Source organism: Lates calcarifer, linkage group LG6, assembly GCF_001640805.2.
Source record: "Lates calcarifer isolate ASB-BC8 linkage group LG6, TLL_Latcal_v3, whole genome shotgun sequence".
In the NCBI taxonomy this organism is placed as follows: Eukaryota; Metazoa; Chordata; class Actinopteri; family Centropomidae; genus Lates; species Lates calcarifer.
The window spans coordinates 5563197-5582787 of record NC_066838.1 but is presented as its reverse complement, the minus strand read 5'-3'; the positions used below and the strand labels follow the sequence as shown (position 1 = coordinate 5582787).

At 38.3% G+C, this 19591-nt stretch overlaps 1 protein-coding gene across 1 annotated transcript in view; it reads right to left on the bottom strand.

The window, feature by feature from the left end:
• Positions 1 to 15439, bottom strand: part of ctnnbl1 (catenin, beta like 1) — a 49510-nt gene extending 34071 nt beyond the window's left edge. The window contains exons 1-10 of the mRNA XM_018675295.2: positions 15275 to 15439; positions 14200 to 14439; positions 12313 to 12419; positions 11757 to 11896; positions 10972 to 11069; positions 8638 to 8731; positions 5370 to 5461; positions 4199 to 4271; positions 2641 to 2699; positions 1873 to 2021 (exon numbers count right to left, since the gene is read on the bottom strand). Of these exons, the coding sequence (XP_018530811.1) occupies positions 1873 to 2021; positions 2641 to 2699; positions 4199 to 4271; positions 5370 to 5461; positions 8638 to 8731; positions 10972 to 11069; positions 11757 to 11896; positions 12313 to 12419; positions 14200 to 14439; positions 15275 to 15304 (1082 nt within the window). The 5' untranslated portion in view covers positions 15305 to 15439. The remainder of the gene's footprint in view (positions 1 to 1872; positions 2022 to 2640; positions 2700 to 4198; positions 4272 to 5369; positions 5462 to 8637; positions 8732 to 10971; positions 11070 to 11756; positions 11897 to 12312; positions 12420 to 14199; positions 14440 to 15274) is intronic.
• Between the last annotated feature and the right edge of the window lie 4152 nt (positions 15440 to 19591).

Here is a 19591-nt window from a genome sequence, read left to right as displayed (position 1 = left end):
AAAAAACCTTCTAACCTGAACTGTGAGCACTGGCCTGTATATCAAGACACTGTCTGTGTAGGTTTCAACACTGTATATTTTACTTTTAAAGAATATTTTATAGCACTGAAGCACCTATTGTCCACATGTTGTAAATTCTGCCTAACTATAGCACTCCAGTACATTGTAAGAGGTAAATATTACCGGGAGCTTTGTGTTTCTGTAACAGTGATTATTTATTTCTGGCCAATAACATCACTAATTTTTGTTTATTCATGTTTGATCAATGCTTAAGTACAAACACTGCATGTGCATTGAAGTGATGCAGCTGTATTACACAGTCAAATGCCTTGCTTCAACTGAATTTAACTGATGCTCCTACTCAAGTTACATAATCCAAAATTGTGTAATTTTGTACACAAAGGTTGCTGTTTGGCAGCTGACGTCCAAATTTCTGAAGTCAGAGATTCCCTCAAGCTCAAAAACACACCTTTCAAAACAAATGTATGAGGGAAGTTCTCTCCCACAGTTCCCTGCTCCCTCAAGATTTTTAGATAAAGAGGAATCTTCCTCTGTGTCAAGAATTAGTTGTTTTTTTATTTTGACAATTTTAACTTTCCAAATATTTACAAAATAGTCAGTTGCCTTTCCACATTTTAACCTCTTATTAGTGTTTACTCACCCAAAGCCTTAGCCTGCTGATTACTGATAAATTAACTATAAGAAAGGTCTGCAATAACTTATCCTCTAAGGGTAATGGTTTAACAAAGACAGTTGGAGTTTTTATAGTCTCATACACACTTGTCCATTCAGCTTAGGAGCAACACAGAAAACTGCTAAAATATATAATAACGAATAAATAATACATGAATAACAAATATACTGAATATGTAGAAAGGATCCTGTCAACTTGTGTGGTGCACAGAAGTTCTGCTGATGCTGGATATTTTAGTGCACTAGAGGTGACTGTCGATATCATAAGCTCTCGACAACAGATTTCCACTGTACTTTTGAATTATGTTCTGCATATGGTGGTTCATATCACTGCAATAAGTGATAACAGAACTTTTTAAAATAAAACACAAACTAGGTAGACAGCATGAGCAGCAAGTTTCGCACTCAATTTATAGAGAAACTGGTGAATCAAATATATGTGAGACAACATCTGCAACAACATATTAGTGAAAGCTGAGAAAGCAAGACTAATATCTCATTTAAATCTGGCATTTAAGCTACAGCATGTAACTTTTTATAGTTGGAAAATGCTCCAAAACTCATCTTAATGTGCTGTCAAAAGCCTCTGTGACCCAGACTCGTTGAACGGCCTGGAAGCAGTGCAGAGATATTCCCTCAGAGAGGGCCAGAGTCAGGGGTGGGAGCTCACAGCTGTCAATCAATAAGTGAATGCACTTCTGGTCTACTACTCCTCTCACACTGATGCTTCAAGCTAGTTTTAGCTGCTAGAAGACGTCACTATGGCTGACTCATAAACTAGCAAGATCCCAATTCCTGCGTTAACTGAGACAGTGTACTCAATGAGAATGTCAATGAAGGGTGGGGTGGAGCGTAACAGAGCTGGGAGAAGGAGGGGGAATGGAGTGGCTTGCTTTCACGTCTCATGCTAGCACTAGCTGCATATTGTAGTCATGTGTAAATGATATTCCCAATCTTAGAAAACAAAAAAGCAGTGCAGCAGGCTGAAAGGTCAGCTAACGCTGTCTCTTTCTGCTAGTTTAAGCAAGAAAAACAAAAGCATTGTTTGCATGTATTAGTGGCTAACAAGTCATCCCCCTGCAAAAACTCAACCTCATGATCACACTAGAGCTGAGGTCAGGGGGTCACCAAAGTTAGTAGTCATCATCCTCTGGCATTTCTTACAGTACGCAACCTCACCTAAGCATGAGGTTCATTAGCTGAAGTCCTTCCCCTCTGAGGAAGCGGTCCCGATTGCTGGGCAGCATGAGGCAGGAACACAGAGCGTCAAAGAGGTTCTCCATCATCTCTTGCTCCTCAGCTGTGGACGGATTGTGACGTTTAAAAACCTGAAAGAGAAGGCAGGGGGAGAGAGCACTAAATAAGGGAGAATTTTGAAAGGAAACCCAGGGGGCATGTTGCGTTTGCATGGAAAGGTGATTCTTCAGGGACGGTTTCTGAAAAGGTTTATTAGAATGATTTAAAGATGTGGGCAAAATGAGCCTTTTTAAATGATGAGCAGGAACAAGCCTAGTGTGACATAGTTAGACAGGTCTGTATTATAATTAAGAGAATAGAAAGAGACAGGGTGGGAAAGTGCCAGCAGTCTCCACCAAAATTCTAGTCAATGAAAGTGTTAGTAGCTAATTTGGAAGATTATAAACTATAATTTGGCTGGCTGAGTCCACAAAATGTCACAGGATGCTCAGAACCACATGAAAGTCAATCTATGAATGAATGTATTGTTAACTGTAAGGCTTAAAAAGGGGGAAAAAATTGGCTTAGGTTTAGACTGGGCTTGGTGTTGACCCATAGGTTGGAGCATCACCATAAAGCATAGAATTTATGTTAAAACCTGGGTGTGGAGATGCTCCTGAGAAATTACTGTTATTTACTCCTGTGGGGCTCAAATGGGTTCATAAGGAGGGTAGAGCAAACTAAAAATAGGAAGTAAAAGCAAAATCTTACTGATAGTTGCTGCAGTAACACATCAATGCCATCCATCTCTCCCAATAGCTCTCTGGTATCTGTGGAAGAGAGAAACAAACAGGGAGAAAGGCTAAGAGATAAAAATGGAGGAACAGGACAACAGGGAGATTAAATTGAGATGGTTCCAAAAAAACAGACATTTAAGGTGTGGGAGAGAGAACAGAAAACAGCCTGAGCAAAAGATTTTAAGTAGCTGGATGAAGGAATGCAAAAGACAAAAAGACAATAAACAGAAGTGCGACAGAGGCAAACAATGAGCATAAACACGGACAAACACACTGTTCACGAGAAACCTCCAGAGAGAGAAAATGAAGAAAAACGAGGGCACTGAAAAATACGTATCCTCACTAGTTATTCCACCTAGACCTGTGTATTAAAATGTTTTTTAAGGTTACACAAGCAATTTCACTTCTTAGTGACCCCAAATGGAGGTGAGAGCCAACTGTCTTAATCTCAACAGACCAGAAATCCAGAAAATTCATATCAGGAATGCACACACAGCACACTAATATTTACCGCAATATTTTTTGCTTTGCATTTGTTACTTTGTTTGAACAGTGATGTGTTCATAACTAAGAGCAGACTTTGATTTGAACAAAATGGTGAATCTTCAGGGTCTTATTTAGTACAGATAAAAGGCTCCTCTCGTTCACAACAGCAAGTATTTTACATATAAACCCTTCAGAGTTGTGTTTTAGTCAAACTTGACAGCAGGAAGTGATAATTACATTCAAATTAGCACATCACAAAAAATCCAAAATTGTCATTTTCCTAACAGTAGTCTTGTGATTTTCCTTACTCCTATTTCAAGACACTGACGGTATCAAGATATGGAACATTATTTATGGCAGCACATTTCCTTTGTTGTGTCAAAAGTATGTTTTTTATTAGATTTTATTTTGTATTGGAGGGGCAGGACGGGGAGGATGAAAGGAGGCAGCGCTGGTGAAGGGGAAAAGAATGAGAGTAAAATGAGACACGACTCCCACTGAATATCAATATGGCTTGTACCATTAATGAGAACCTGTCGAAGGACCTGATAGTCCTGCAGCTATCTGAGGCTTTACAGGGTTTTAGTGAGGGAGGGAGAGGGTGGTGAGGACAGCAAATAGACAAGGAGGGAAGGAAAAAAAGTAAGATGAGATTGAGTAGTGGGAGAAAGGGAAAATGGAAAGAAGACAAAGTAACATGAAAGGTATCATGATATTAAAAAGAGGAAAACATGACAACAAATAGGAGGAGGGAGAAAAGGGCAGAGGATGTGAAGGACAAGAAACAACCAGAAAGGACAGTGCCAGGGGAGGTCACAGATGGAGAGATGAAAGGACACGAAAATGAAGCAAGGAGAAGATGGGGAAAGGCAGAAAGAGAGAAAGAAAAAGACAGTACTAGCAGGAAAAGGAAAGTGAGAAAGAAAATGATCAGTGAGTAGGAGAAATGAAAGAAGTGTGGAAAAGAAAGGACAGAAAGAAATAAGGGGACAGCATGCTTTAAGAAATGTTTGAGAAACCCACAAACCATTTACTGACACACTCACTGTCATTGTTTTGCAGCAGGATAGCCAGGATTTCACTGCAGTACAGCTTGTTAGCATCAAATGGCATCTTTGCCTGAGAGGGAGAGAAACCAAATTCCAATTATCACTCATCTTGAGAAACTCTGTTCCCCAGGGTCCAGTAGTATTACAAAAACATGTATTCTACAACAAAACCTGCAGTTTTTTAACCATAAGCAGTACATCATGATGGATATAAAGTAACAGCAACTTCAAATCTTTCAATGTCTGGATGAACTGGTCAACTAAAATAACTTTCTCTGGACAAAAAACAACAACAACAAAAAAAAAAAAAACAAACAACACAGGGCATTTCCAAGCATGCGTATGGCAACATTTCATGGTTCATAACAAACCAACAGAGTGAAACTGTGGTTGTTACAGAAAGTAATAAGCATAGCTATACTACAATAACATCATACATAAAAATATACTCGGTCTCATGAATCGATCAAAGAAAGAAAGTGATACAATTCATTTTTTCAGTGTAGATCTTTCTGTTTTCTAAAATTTCAAGGAACATCTTCATTCATTTTAGAATTTCAAAGAACTGCAGCTGAAAATTAACTAGCAGGCTAACAGAAATGCTAACTAAATTGTGTTGTCCTGATGAATAAACAAATCAAATGAAAATGAAATCTTGCAGTGATCTCCACAGGATACTGTTAAACATATAATGAACATGGGTTACATGTTTTAACCTGTAACTTATACTACATGCAAGTAGATGTGCAACCAAAGGTTCTGTAGTAAAGACAATGACATTGCTGCAATTAAAGATTATTTTCTTAATTAATTCATCTTGAGGTAATTTTCTTTATTAATCATTAGGTCTATATGACATTATAAAAGTGTTAAAAATGCCCATCACAGTTTCATACAGCTCATTGTGATGCCATGCACTGTCTTGTTTTGTCCAAACAATAGTCCAAAACTTAAAAAAAAATAATAATAATTTTGTAGTTAAGACATGGAAAATATCAAATATTCATATTTGAGAAGCATAAACAAACCTTTATTAGAAATTTGTGCTTGAATAATGTCTTATATAATTAACGAATCAAAATAGTTGGCCAATCAATTTTCTGACAATCAACTATTCAATTAAATGACTAAAAACTGCAATACTGCTAATACTCCACCACACTCTTACCTTGATTCTCTTGAGCAGCCACTGCATGAGTCCCTGCTGGGCTGCCTCTGCACACAGGCCTGGTCTGAACTCGGCCATGTTTTCTATGATAGCTGAAGAAGACAGGCAACATAAAAAAAACATCAGAACCTAACAGCTCCACACCCATATCTGCTGCTGACACCTATAATTTTATGATAGAGATGAAATACTTGGGGATGAACCAATCCGAACCACCAGATTAGTACTGGTACTGATATTATTAAGTGGATCAGGTCAGTTCAGTCAAACATTTAACTTTCTCTTTCTCTGTGACATTATGAAATTCAATGTTTCCACCTACTACCAATTTAATACAGTCAAAGACTAATATCAAAGCCCTAGATCAGTCACAAGTTAACATATACAGTACAGATAATATGCAAACTAACTTTGAAGGAGAGGAACAGTGAAATATGACAGTCATCTTTTTATAGAGTGTTTGTCTGGATTCTGTCCCAGCTCCGTCTAATATTATCATTAGAAAGCTGTCTCTGCCACATGATATCTCTATCAGAGCAGACTGCAGCAGAAGGTGACAGAGAGAGAGAGAGAAAGACACTGTGGGGTGGTGATGAAAGGAGAGAGGAATGGGAAACTAAGAGGGAGGAGAGAAGAGAGGAAAAGCAGAAGGGAGGAAAAAGACGAGCATAAAAAAGGGTAGAGGGAGTTGGGAGAGGATTAAGAAGAAATAAGACAAAAAAAATACAAACAAGCAACATCTGGAGAGGGGACTGCAGATGATAGAGAAATGTTGAGAAAAAGAAACAGAAGTAAAGATTGAGAGGAAGCGTGCTGAGGGAGAGAGAGAGGAAGAGCCTTTATCAGTGATTCAAACAGAGCAGACAGACAGCATCCTGGAGGACAGCAGGCTCAGAGCAGAGAGCAGCCAAGGCAGACAAAAGGCTTATTCAAGCTTGGAAAGCTCCCTTGATAACGCACACGCACACACAGACACACACACCACACAAGCTTGAATAAAGGATGCACAAGCACTCCTCCCTTGATATAACCCACACTCAAGCACAGATCCAAACACACACCTAAAAAGCCCTCCTGACACTCGGCCTCAATCTGGCAACAGAGAAAAAAATCATCTCAGTGGACTCATTCAACACAAAAAGAGCTGAGAGGCAGAAAAGTCTGATTCACGTGAGGCTAAACACAGAGACCATGACTTCTCAAAACTATCTGCCGGCCTGTGCCCTCTCATAGACCTCTCTATTTAATGCTGTCAAATCTATGCTGCAAACAATGACTCTCACTATCTGTAACCTGCATGCTTGACTCTGAGGATTTCAACCACTAAGATCAAAAGAAAACCTTCCAATAAATAAGTGCTTCCTCTTTGGCAAAACATTTAAATGAGACACTGACAGCTTCCATTCGCTGTCACAGAAAAAGTTTGGGATACTTGGCAGCAGAGGGGCACAGTGATACCGCTTAAAGAATACAAACAAAGTTTGTCTTCGCCTTCTGTAATGTCAAACCAAAGTCCACCAGGACTCCCTGTCACCACACTGCCCAAAGCTCTAACATAGGCTCAAACACACCTTAAAGGCATACCTCCCTTTGGAAGAGCTTGTCATGTTTCAGAGCTAAACAAGACGAGGTTGATCAGTTATGCTTGCTCCGAATACTCAAATTTTAGTGAGATACTATTTTTATCCAAGCCTGTTTTTTTAATCATGTTCAGTATGGAACCATAGAGATGTCTCTGTAGTGAAATTTGTCCCAGATTTCTACCAGATATTTGTCCCACATGTTTTGAATATGAATGAATGTGTAAAGCTTTGCAGCCGGTGAAGGCGCATTCCAGTCTAGGTCTTGCTTTGCTGTTGAGACACATGTATGGTCGTATGTTGATATGTCCCACTGACCTTGTGTTTCAGCAATAAGGAAGTGCTCCGACTCCATTATTTTGTCTTTAACTTGTGGTAGTACTTGTGTTTTTATAATGTGCATAACAATACAATATCATGACAGTGTTACCATTGAAAAAGTGTGTTTTATAAATCAGTTTCTATGCCAACAAAGCAAAATCAGCAAATTTAGTGATTGTTTGTGAAGAGTACAAATTATGTTATTGACTTTAAACATGCATCAGCATATTTTTACGTTAAGCATCACTATAGAAACACTAAGCTACCACTGCAACACAGAGTAAGCTAGTTTAACTAGTTGCTAGCTGGTTAAAATAGTAGATGACTTTACACCAAAGATCATCTTTTAATCTGATATATGTGGCAGATGTGGTGCTGTGAGGCCACATAACCCCCTACAAATGTGGGCATGCGTTCTGAGCTTTGAGAAATGTATACAGTAGTAGTTTGTGTGAGACTATAGTCAGCTATAGCAACAGGAACATAACAGACAAAACTGGAAAAGGAACTGACCAAAAAATAGGAGGACTGCATATGGTCAATAAGCATGCATGGATTGACGTTAGAAGGACTGTGCATATGTGTGCTCTTGCTCTTCTTGGTAGATTGCCAAGAAAGACAGAAAAGCCAGAGAGCACCTGTGGTGTGTTTTTTCTAAATCAAACATTACCAATGAAAAAAGTGACTCACATTCAACTCTTCGATGAATGAGAAACATAAGAAGCATATCTAGAATGTAAAATAAAATGAAACTGCATATAGAAACACTGAGGTACTTTTGGTAATGTTACTTGGGTTTTCAATCACTGAACAATAGGACAGCAACACTGTTTATAAGAAAAACTGTTCCATATTTAATTTCTGGCACTTGCTTTGGCCAGTTTCAACAGTGATCTGGGATTCTGTTCAAAACATTATGCATATTTGAATTTGGTACACAAAGTTTTCAGCTGTTTGATTCAGATGTATTCTGCATACAGTGACAGGTGACAGTGAAATTACTATAATTCAGTTTCTGTTCTCTCTTTCACTATTTCAATCTGTCCATACATTCCAGCTGACAAAGCTGTGGTCTCCTACACCTTATGTCTGGTCAAAGGCTCTGGTAATGAAGAGCGCAAACAAACAGAGCAATGGCAGTTTCGGAAAAAATGACACAAAGATTCATTTAAGACAAAGAGCTGAAAATAAAAAAAATTGTACTGTGTTCGAGTTTATTAGAACTTCAGTCAAATGTGGAACTACATATGTAGTGTATATCAATTAGGCCATTTGAGGGCAAAATTATTATGTTAATGTCGGTGTTTGTCTCAACATGGACACTAGCTGGAACATCATTGTTAATGCCATGGTCTACATCTTCTTACCCAGTGTGTTGTAGATGCCGTCAGCCTCCTCTTTCACCTGCTCATCCAGCCGCTCCATATTCTGCACCAGCAAGGCCACCACCTGGCCCTCCAACTACACACAGAGAGATGAAGTCAGGATCTGACACTTTTTTAACACATTAAGACTGAGGCATGTCCACCAGGGATGAAAGACGTCATTCCTCTATGTAGGTGTTATAAAACCCTGTTTTCATCTCCTGAATTTGAAATCAATTATCAGTTTGCAACTATGGAAGGAAGTTAATATATTACTTAAAAATAAATACATAAATAAATAAACTACAAAGCTTCACACATACAAAGTTTAATTTTTTTGTATTAAAATGAAATGTATATGGCATTTCACAACCAAGAAACATGTCTCCCCTTCTCATCATGACTATGGTCTGAAAGAAGTATGATTGCTGTGGTTGGGTATGTGATTGAGAACACACACTCACTAATTTTCCACCTTTAACAGAACCTTTTTAAATTAGTATCATTTTTAACAGAAAACTTTTCAAATCTCACAAATTTCAACCTTTTCCCCTGTGCTGGGAATCTGCCAGCTGAATCCTTACTTGACAAATTGGCAAACTCATTTCACAAAGATGCAGAAGAATCTGCGGGTGACAGAGCGAGGGTTCACTTTTAAGCCTCAGTCTTGGCAGAGGAAACGCGGTTCCTGTCGGAGCTTCTCTGAACATGTACACATGTTATCAGTCAAGTCAAGATTGGAGACTCATAACCAAACAGAGCTGGCGGGGTGCCGACTGGCTGAATAAAAGTACAGTCACAGATGAAAGAAGATGGACGGTCGACACAGATTTATGAAGCACCGGAGACAGTCGTGGATCATTTTGATTCATCTTATCAAGGACACCACCTGGCCCTCTGGCAACAAGGACAGTGGAGCTGGAGGCATTACAGCAAAAAGGAGAGACAAATGGATTCAACCAACCCCTTGCTGCCCTGAAACCGTTTCCATTGGCTGTGGTTATAAAGAAGAGAGCGGTTTATGGGCGCTCCATTGCATGGTAAATGAACTGCATTTATATAATGCCTTTAGGGCGTTGCAAAGCCACCTGAACTACTGTCTCACTCACTGTCACATCACAAGCTAATTCACACACACACACACACTGCAGCTCTTCTGTCAAGAGTATCTGACATTCATTCTGTTAGATACTAACCAGCCAGTAAGAGATGTGTTATGTGTTAGTTAATGCCTCTCTCACTGAACTACTGACTTTAAATGTAAAATATGTGGTCAGACTGCTAAAAGACCCCTGAGACATCAGACACAACAGGTGTGGTGGGACACAATCACCAGTATCCCTGATGAGTGCCACCCAGATGTAGCCTGGCACAAAACCTGGCGCATTCAAGCCAACAGATTCTTTGATGAAGTGTCACAGTGACAGCCGTGAAGGAGCAGGGGCACACCGTTCTTCCCTCCACTATAGGTATATCAGCACATTATTGTAGTTTGACCTTTGTGTGTGTTGCTCTAAATGTCAGCAAACATAATGGGGCATCAAAAATCATTCCTGGCTCATTGACAGCACAACAGACTCAGGGACAAAAAGAGAAAGAGAGCAAGAGTGGGAGAAGACTAAATCTACAGAGAGAGGGAAGTACAAAGAGTACAAATCTTAAACTTAGAACTGATGCCAACACACACAGCTGAAGGGTATAAAGAGTGTGAGAAAGATGTTAGAATTATGATGACATTACACATTAAAATGTCAGATTTTTTCACCTTGACTTGACTTGATTTTCAATCTCTAATTAATTTAATAGCAAGAACAACTGACTCTGGCATACAGCCAAAAAAGAATGTTAACATGTTGAATTAATGATTGATAAACCAAAAGAGAAATCATAGAGTAGAGTGAACTTTTCTGCCACATTTAAATTTTTAGTGTTTTTCAAAAGTTAACTGACTATTTGTTTTAATAATAACACCAATAAAAACAAATGTTTGTATTCATTTTAACATAATTCTACATTAAGAATCTGTGATTAAGTAATTATCTCTACCAGTGGAAAAATGATTATATAGTATCAATATACAGTATCAGATGCAGACAGATACTGGTCTGAAGCAGAATCATGGCAACAGCTTGTAGTCTAGACAATAATTCAAAATGTCTGCATGTATTTCAATCAACGAGAGCCAACCAAGGCCTTGCTTTTGATTCATTAACAGAGACAAAGGAATCAATCCTCTCTGCATGGTTCAGATGCCAGAGCCCAGAAACTGAAGTACTGACTCCACAAAGTGCTACTTCATCAATATCATCAAAGACTGATATAAAATCCTGGACTCACCAGAGCATCTATGAGCACCTCGGCACCCTCCTCGCTCTCATGGAGAGTGTCGATATCTGTCAGCTCCTGCAGCAGGTCCACCACTGCTATGGCGACATGTAGTTCAGGCTAAGGACAAATAGCTTGGGGTTGCTGAGTTGCTGTGAACTGCATATTAAGTTAGTGTCCTCTTTCAGTCTGTGTTCAAGATGACCACAGAGAAAATCATTTAGTGATGTTTGTGTTGTAATTGTTACTGTGTCATTGTTCTTTTTAACGTTTTTAATGCATTTCTTTTAATCAAAACCAATTTTCTTTTGAACGTTTCCTCCATTCATAACTCCATAACTCCGTCATAATTAAAGCACAGGGCTGGCAATATTATATGCTTTTTATATTGCCAACAAATCCCATGAAAAGACCAACCATATTTGTCCCCCCAATGTGTCTATGGCTCTCAGTCTCCAGCCCAGCCATTTCTATTAACAGCATAAATTAAGGAATAAAGTAACATGTACCCCAGCACAATGGTGCAGCTCACTGATGTTTGTTTTTTTTTTTTAATTGGTTTTGGACAACAGTGGGGCTTTATGGCACAGAGAAATAAGCAATATAAGATTACACTTACATGCAATACTCAATCCATTGTTAGTGTTGTTCTTATCTTGGGATTTGTTAACAAAAAAGAAAAAATATATGATATCACCACACTTATCTGGAAGAGACCAACTTTAAATTCTACACACAGGATTGGAGTGGATCAAAATGGACAGATAGTCTGAATCAATCCATCAGTGAAAGGATATCAGTGTTTTCATGACTAAGGAGGCCCAGCAGCGAGTGGACAGCATTAAGCTCCACCAGCAGGTGATAGAGATCTGGCATTGTGGCGATCACATGCATTTCCTGGATAATGTCATTCAGATCCAGCTCCGACTCCATGAACCTGGTTTAAAAAACAAGAAAGTTATGTTAGCATGTCAGCATTAGCCGTTAATCTCAAAGTGCAGTTCTGGTATTTGGTTATTAGTTTTACAGATGTCCTGTTGTGAACTGAGGAGCTACACAACTGAAACTCCAGGTTTGTAATTGCACTCTCTCATATTGATAGTATGTCTGGTTTAACCAATGAAAAAGAGACATTTTATTTTGGTGACAATGAGTCACAGTGAAAATTCACTTGAAAATGTGTTTAAGCATTAAACAAACTATTAAACAAAATAATGTAATAAGCTTTAGAAAGACCATGTGAAGTTCAGCTTAATGAACATAGAGTATATCAGTTCAACAAAAATTAGTTCTACTGAAATTCTCAAATTCAGCTGAGAGCAAAACACTGTGGACTGTCACTAATGGGCTTACTTCTCTGGATTGTCCGGAAACTTAATCCTTAGTTCCTGATTTTTGTATGATCTTTTCTCAAAGGTCAGGATCATTTTCTTCATCGAGCTTTCATCCACTGGCTCGGCCTGTTTGATTAGCACACATGGGGAGAGAGAAGGGAGGAACAGGTGAAAAAAGGAGACAGAAAGAAAAAAGAAAAAAAGCCTTTTACTGAGGCAACTTCTGCAAAAGCAACAAAAAGACACCAGAGTTATGGGCTCAAATTAGGCTCAAAAAGATTTTGTTCACAAAGAACTCCAAAGTTTGTAGTTGTAAAACAACTTTTGCAAACTTATAAAATAAATCTGCATTTTAAATTCAAATTTGTATGAGTGGAAAAGATTTGTATTTGTAGAAAAAGAATGTATGTGAACAAATGATATCAGTGGTGAGGCTACACAAAGGCAATGTGAAAAAATGAGTGTTTCTGTGAAAATCTGTGTGCAAAAACAAGTAGTTGAGTAAAACCCAGCATTCAAAATTCCCACACTGTGATGCTGAAGACACAAGTATGAAATTTGTACCTGAATCTACTTGAACAAAGGTGTAGTAGGTTTTTTAGTTCTTATCTACAGTATCATCAAATATAAACAAATCCACCTGGGATTTATTTTACATGTTGAGAAAGGCTGATTTACAACTACAAACTTTGAAATTATTTGTGAACATAAATTTACAAGCTCAAAATCTTTTTGACCCTAATTTGAGCCTGTACAAAGGTCACCACAATTATATGAGCAGAGCAGTGTAGCCAGATGTTTTCTACAGCCAGGGGAAATATGAGTGCATTTCACTGGAAAGGGAAAGTGTTTGACCCCGTGAGAGCTTAAAAGCCTGTGAAGTGTTGGACAGATAATGACAGGTTAGGAAATTATAATGGTCTGACATTACAGAACAGAGCAGCACTTTTCTCTGAATAGCTCCTGACACAGTGAATATTTAAAATGCTGCAGTGAGGGATCATAAGAGCAGGATAACAATAACTAAAAAAAAGAAAACTACATAATATGGCGACACTGGTACTGACAACGAGCAATCACACGGAAACTTTCCTGGTCCAGAAGTTTCTCAAACCTTTTTTTTCCTATATCCACTGTCTTTACTGTGGTGTGCTTTCAGGTATGGATTCAAGAGCCACTTGAGCAGGGTGAACACAGATTAATAGCTTAGACTCAGGTTTAAATTTAGGGCATGATCTCATTAATCTTCAGCCACACTCAATTTGTGTAGCTCACATGTATTAAATAGATCCAAATATAATATAAATAACATTTATTTATTTTGTGATGACAACAGTGTGTAAATATAAACATCTAATAACCATTATCACGTTCACCAACAGACACACACACATACACAAGGCCACTTGAAAGGAGGTCATTCTCTGAACAAATGTGCAACAAGTTTGCAGATAAACAAGAGTGACAGAACCATAATTGCTATGCTGCAACACTATAATATTTTCAATACCTATGGTCACTAATTGGCTTTGGATAAACCTTAACATATTTTGGGAGACAGCTAAGATAGCCATGTCAACCCTACCCTGAAAATAAATGAATCGATTCAGACGTTTGTAACTTTAAGCATGCTGTATGGAGGTACCATTTATTCTTTCAAAAGGCAGGGTAGATGATGGGTGTTGAATTCAGCTTTAACACTCTCACGCCCCTGCACCATTTTGAAAGAGGTCAATACCAACAAAAGTCAATAATCGCAACAACTGTACACACACAATAAAATGTATATATATATATATATATATATATATATATATATAACTGCTATCTATGAGCAAGTGCTATAAGTGTACACTACACTGCAAAAACAATAATTCTGTACTAACTATATAATAATTTTCCCCACCTCAGGTTCTTCTTCATCCTGGTCCATTAGTTTCTCCAGGATCTTCTTCTTGTCCCCAGCTAGCTCCTCAGTCTCCCTCATCTCAACCCCTCCTTCAGTTCCCACTCCTGCTGCAATGTCTCGGTATCTGGCCAACTCCCTGGCACCCAGTCCTTTATGCTGTTTCCCTCCTCTGGAGTCCTCCTCTCCTCCCACTGCTCCTCCATCATCCTGCCTGGGACGTTTTGCTCCTCTATCAGGCTGCAGGATGAAAAGAGATGGTGAAATGTAATGATACAAAATATGGCAGACAGTAACACAGAAACTCAATAAGTAAACACCTTTTCTACACCTTTCATGAATCATTTTGATCTGCCTGTACCACTGTACCACTGTACCACTGTACCACCTCTGAGAAAATGACAACAAGCTATAACAAACAGTTCGAAATGATGTAAAATGGTGAGATTTTACTGAAATTAAGTGTTATTTAGAGGGCCATTTGCATGCCGAATTTGCAAATGAATACTAACGACTGGTAAAATGCATTTCATCGTATGTTGACACGTGTGTGTGTTTAATATCCTGAACAGAACTGTATGAGTTACGAGAAACTTCATTGGATATTGATATACAAGGCAGACGACGTATTCGAACTGACTGTCTTTGACAACACAGTGCCCCTCGGACCCAGTGTACAATAGCATATGTGTTTGTCTTCAGCCCTAAAACTTTGGGCAACAACAGCCAGCAAAAGTTGGTATCGCAGCCTCCTTCTTCATCCACAGCAGCCACATAGCAACCTCTCCAGCTAGCACGCTAACTGCTAACGTAGTCTAATGTAAAAAGGGACAACGGTAAGTTCTTCTTTTGTCATGCAGGTGCTTCACAAGGAAAACCTAATGCTATTCACCGGCGGTTAAGTAACTAACGCAAACACACACCAAAGTAAATAACGAGACTAAGCTACAGTCTACCCGCTAACGTTCAGGGGTAACTGCTAGCAGTGCTAATACATGCAAACCAATGAATGAGATGAGTTGAGGTCAGCAAAGTTAGGGTTCCCTAACACTGGCGAGCAGGATTAAATGTCTACCTGATAGTTCAGGAGCTCTCCAACATCCATTTGTCCGGGTTAGAAGTCTTAAACGGGTCACCGTTTTAATTGAGTTTAGAATATAAAACAAGAGCGAGCAGTTGGGTTTTCGGCTAACAACAAGCTTCCCATATACACATGCTTGCCGTAAAGCGATGCTGTTCATTGTCGTAGTAACACACTGTCGTAAGCTTTGTTACCCATGATATGAATAGTCCCAATACTGTCTATGACCACAAATCATCAATGATATATAACTATTAACTTCTTGATTCAGTAAAGCTTGAAAAAAATGTACTTGATAACGTTTATGCCTTCATTTCTCAGTATATCTTTGCATAAAGCTTAGATGTACAGATGTGCTTCAAGCATCACTTTAGCCTGAAATATTTGTGAATAAAAACACACAAAAATCTGTCAATTCATTCTGGTTGAGTTTTTCCACAGAGGATATGAGTTGTCACAACTCTTTACAGCAGTGAGTCAGTGTTACACAAAGAGCCAGTGGGTCCAGCCTGACAACCTACAGCAGATGAGTAGAGCAGATGTGCAGGAGAAGAGGACACCTTTAGGCAGGACAGAGAGGTCTGCACACTGTTAAGGGCATTCCTAGAAGACACTTATTAATGTATTTACAAGTGTATTATGTTGGTAGGCTTGTAAAGGTTTGTGAATACATGTACAACATATTACAATTACAGCTATGCAATAATATTTAGTTTATAATGTTCAGTTTTTGTTGACACTGTCATTTTATGTCATGCGTTGTAATGAATGCATTATGCAGGTGTTTAATGTTATTTGGTCCACTGCCTGTATTTCCCTCTGTGCACTTGTAACTACAGAATACAACTTCTACATTGTCACACAGCATCTAGAAAAGCCCAGTGGTGTAATGTAACAATGTACTGATATCTAAGTAATTCACCTCAGAACAATTTTTATGTACTTGTACTTCACTTGAGAAATACTGTACTTTTTCCTATACAGATTAAGATTTTACATGATACATTTATGAAAGATGATGCATAATTATTTAAAAATTACCACACAATATAGTTAAGATTAGCTTCACCTCAGCCAGCAACAGCATTAACATGCTTCTCATAAAAAATATGTTTTTCCCTCTACAGAATCCTTTGGGCTCACTCACCAATCCTGTAATAAGCCCCCTCAATGATGCAAGTAAAATTAGACATGAATGTTTCCTCATCAGACCTTGCACATGAAATCCTGGTCTTAAGAGCTCAATTTTGTTGCATTCATACCAGCAGAGCTCTATATGCCAAGCTGGCTTATTGTTCCAGACAGGCAGAAAATCACCTTTTCAATGAGCATCACTGGGAAATGTATGAGTGGTGCATGGTGTAGAAGCCTCCATTGCCACTCCAGTCTCTGGCCAGTGATCTGTGACAGTAGAGCAATAGAAAAAACATTTAAAAGGATGGCCACTGCCAAGAATGTCAGGCTTGACGTCCCAGCAAACATGAGGGAGAACGCACTTGATCAAAGGAAAGCGAGAGAAATAGGGTGAAAGAGAATAAAAGAGAGCAAGCAGGGTGAAAAGAGAAATTTATATGGAAATCACAAGGCTAGAGACAGATGAATACAAAGCCTTGATTGGGCAAATTAGAAAGCACTCTTTTTTAATGAGGTTGATATGTGCATTTGAGTTAAGAATAGTAAGTTTAACCACTTCTACAGACAGTTCATTTTACAACTCTCACATGATCTGTACATATTTAATGAGGAAAATTAGGTCAGCTAAGACCAGTATTTCTAAAATTATGCATTGATGATTAAAATTAGTCTTGATGGTGAGTTATCTCAAGATGATGTGAGTTCATCACAGATTTTGAACCATCAAGTAATAATCTATGCATGAAATGTTCAATACAACTATTTTTCTGAGCAATCCATTCCATCCATTAGCAAGTTAAACACATGGTGAACTGGCACACAGGAAATTCTGAATTTAATTTAATCCAAACACAATTTGTAACTTTAGTATGTGAGTAACTTCTGTATATTCATAGACTTTTTTCACGGAAGATGTTTTGACATGTCACAATAAACCCCAAAATTTAAGAAAAGTAATGGAAAATGGAAAAAGTTGATTTTTTCTTTAATATATGAGTTTTTATTAGATCAGAACTCCAGTCATTCAGACAATTGTCCCGGATGGATAGAGACTAAAAAAACATCTATATTTTAACCCCCAAAACTGTTAGAATACAGTTCTAGACCACTTGAGAACATTGTGAAATATTCAAATACATGTTAAACTATTATTACAATCATCATTTCATCTTGTTTCTTTTCAGTATGACTGAGTTTATGTCAGGTTGAATTTCAATTTTTTCAAAAAGTTCAGACAGAACTAGCCAGTTCAACATCATTCCCACTGATGTTTCACAATGTGACAGTCTTTGTCACGACACAGAGGACAGAGTGAGTTATACTGTGTGACTGGTCATCTGCTCATTCAAACCAAAGCGACTGAGTCTTCACTCTCAACAGATCAGATGTGCATTCTAACTAAAGTGACAGGTGATAGTATCTTAAGGACAATACTGCTGACCTTTACACACAGGTAGGTGATGGAATTAAATAAACACCAGTGTTCAAATATTTCTCTGTGTCAGAGCAACAAATACAGCACCACCTACATGCATACAATCTACAGTGAAAGGTGCAGTCTATTGCTGGACCAATCTTGAGCCCACTTTTAAAATATTAGAAAACAGTGGTTGGATGTATTAAGTCAAACCCAAAGAGCCACCTTGTCTTAGCAATCCTATAATATAATACCAGCAACACCAACAAGATGTTATGTATATTTGACAGACAGCTTGGCAGTCAAAATTTGTTGTATACTTTATATAAACATGTCAAATACAGTTAATTAGCATCCTAGAAATCAACTAATGCTGAATTTCATCCTCTGCTGTAGCTGCCTTGAAGCCTCCATTATTACAAATCCTTCTCGTTCTACACAATGATTAACACATTCCACAATCCCTGAAGGAGTCAAAAGCTTTTCATACACAACTGTCTGCTTAATGACATCGCCTCATCATTTCCCTGCAGAATTATTCTGTGGCGACGCTGTAGGATCATTTCCACAGAATCATTCCCCGTTTCCTCTGAAACAGAACAATACAATTTCACACAAGCTGTGAGGGTTGATTGCATTAAATCACATGAGGTCAGTGTGATTGTATCATGCTGTGGAGGCCAACATAAGTGTGCTCAAAATTCAGTGGCAACGCTATTATTAAAAGAGAGAGAGAGAGATGATGAGGACCGATTGTCCTTGTCATTTCCCCCTTTCCTCAGTCAAGTGGCGCAATCAAATGATTCTCTCTCCTCTTAGATATGATTTGAGTTATATATCACATCAGCAGAGACTTTCAGAGCCCCCTCCCCCCAACAGCACCCAAATCAATAAGGTACATATATAGATTTCCACAGCACTGAAGAGTTTGAGTGATATATCCAGCGGTGTTCTATGGATTGACAAGAGTGGATGAGACTCCGCTCTGAGATGGATAAGTTGTGTTTAAAAGTGTTATATACATAATCATCCACTGAGTTTGTTGATTTTATTTGTGACATGTATTAATCTCGTATCACTGTGTTGAGGTACCAGCTTTAAAATTCCATCTGGTCCATGAGAAATTACTTTTTACCTTTATACTCTCATGTTCATCTATTCATCAGTAAGTACATTTTTAAAGGGGCTCATGTCATTTTTCTTGTAATTTAGGTTACTGGCAGCTTTATATATTATTGAACTGTCAAAGGTCTAAGTCAGACTTATGGCTGAGTTTGTGTTCAAACAAAAAAGATACCAAAGATGCTAAACAAAGACAAAATTAATGCAGAGGATTCCACAAAAGGAAGGTTGCTTGACCTGTAAATATACTTATATACTTATTCTCACACATCTCTGGGTGTGATTAGAAATGGTCAGAAATGCCTCTAACCTCATCCAACAGTTGTTGTGGTGTACTGACACACTCTAGAGTACACATTTACATTACAGCATAAAAGTAAGAAGTTAAATCCATTAAGAGATTGACAAGATTTTACAGTGTGTTAAGTTACTCTCTTGACTTACTTTGACCACTGAAGTGAAGCTCTCTTGTGACATCTCAGCAAAAATAGTGTGTAGGGGTCACATTAAGTCAGAGAAATATCCTGTTTTAAAAAGCTCCCAGAAGGCACTTTTGCACTTGATTTGAAAGTGATGGGGGTGGGGGGGTGATGCAGCAATTTCTGGCTTGCTCCAAAACATGAACACAGTAAGTGTGT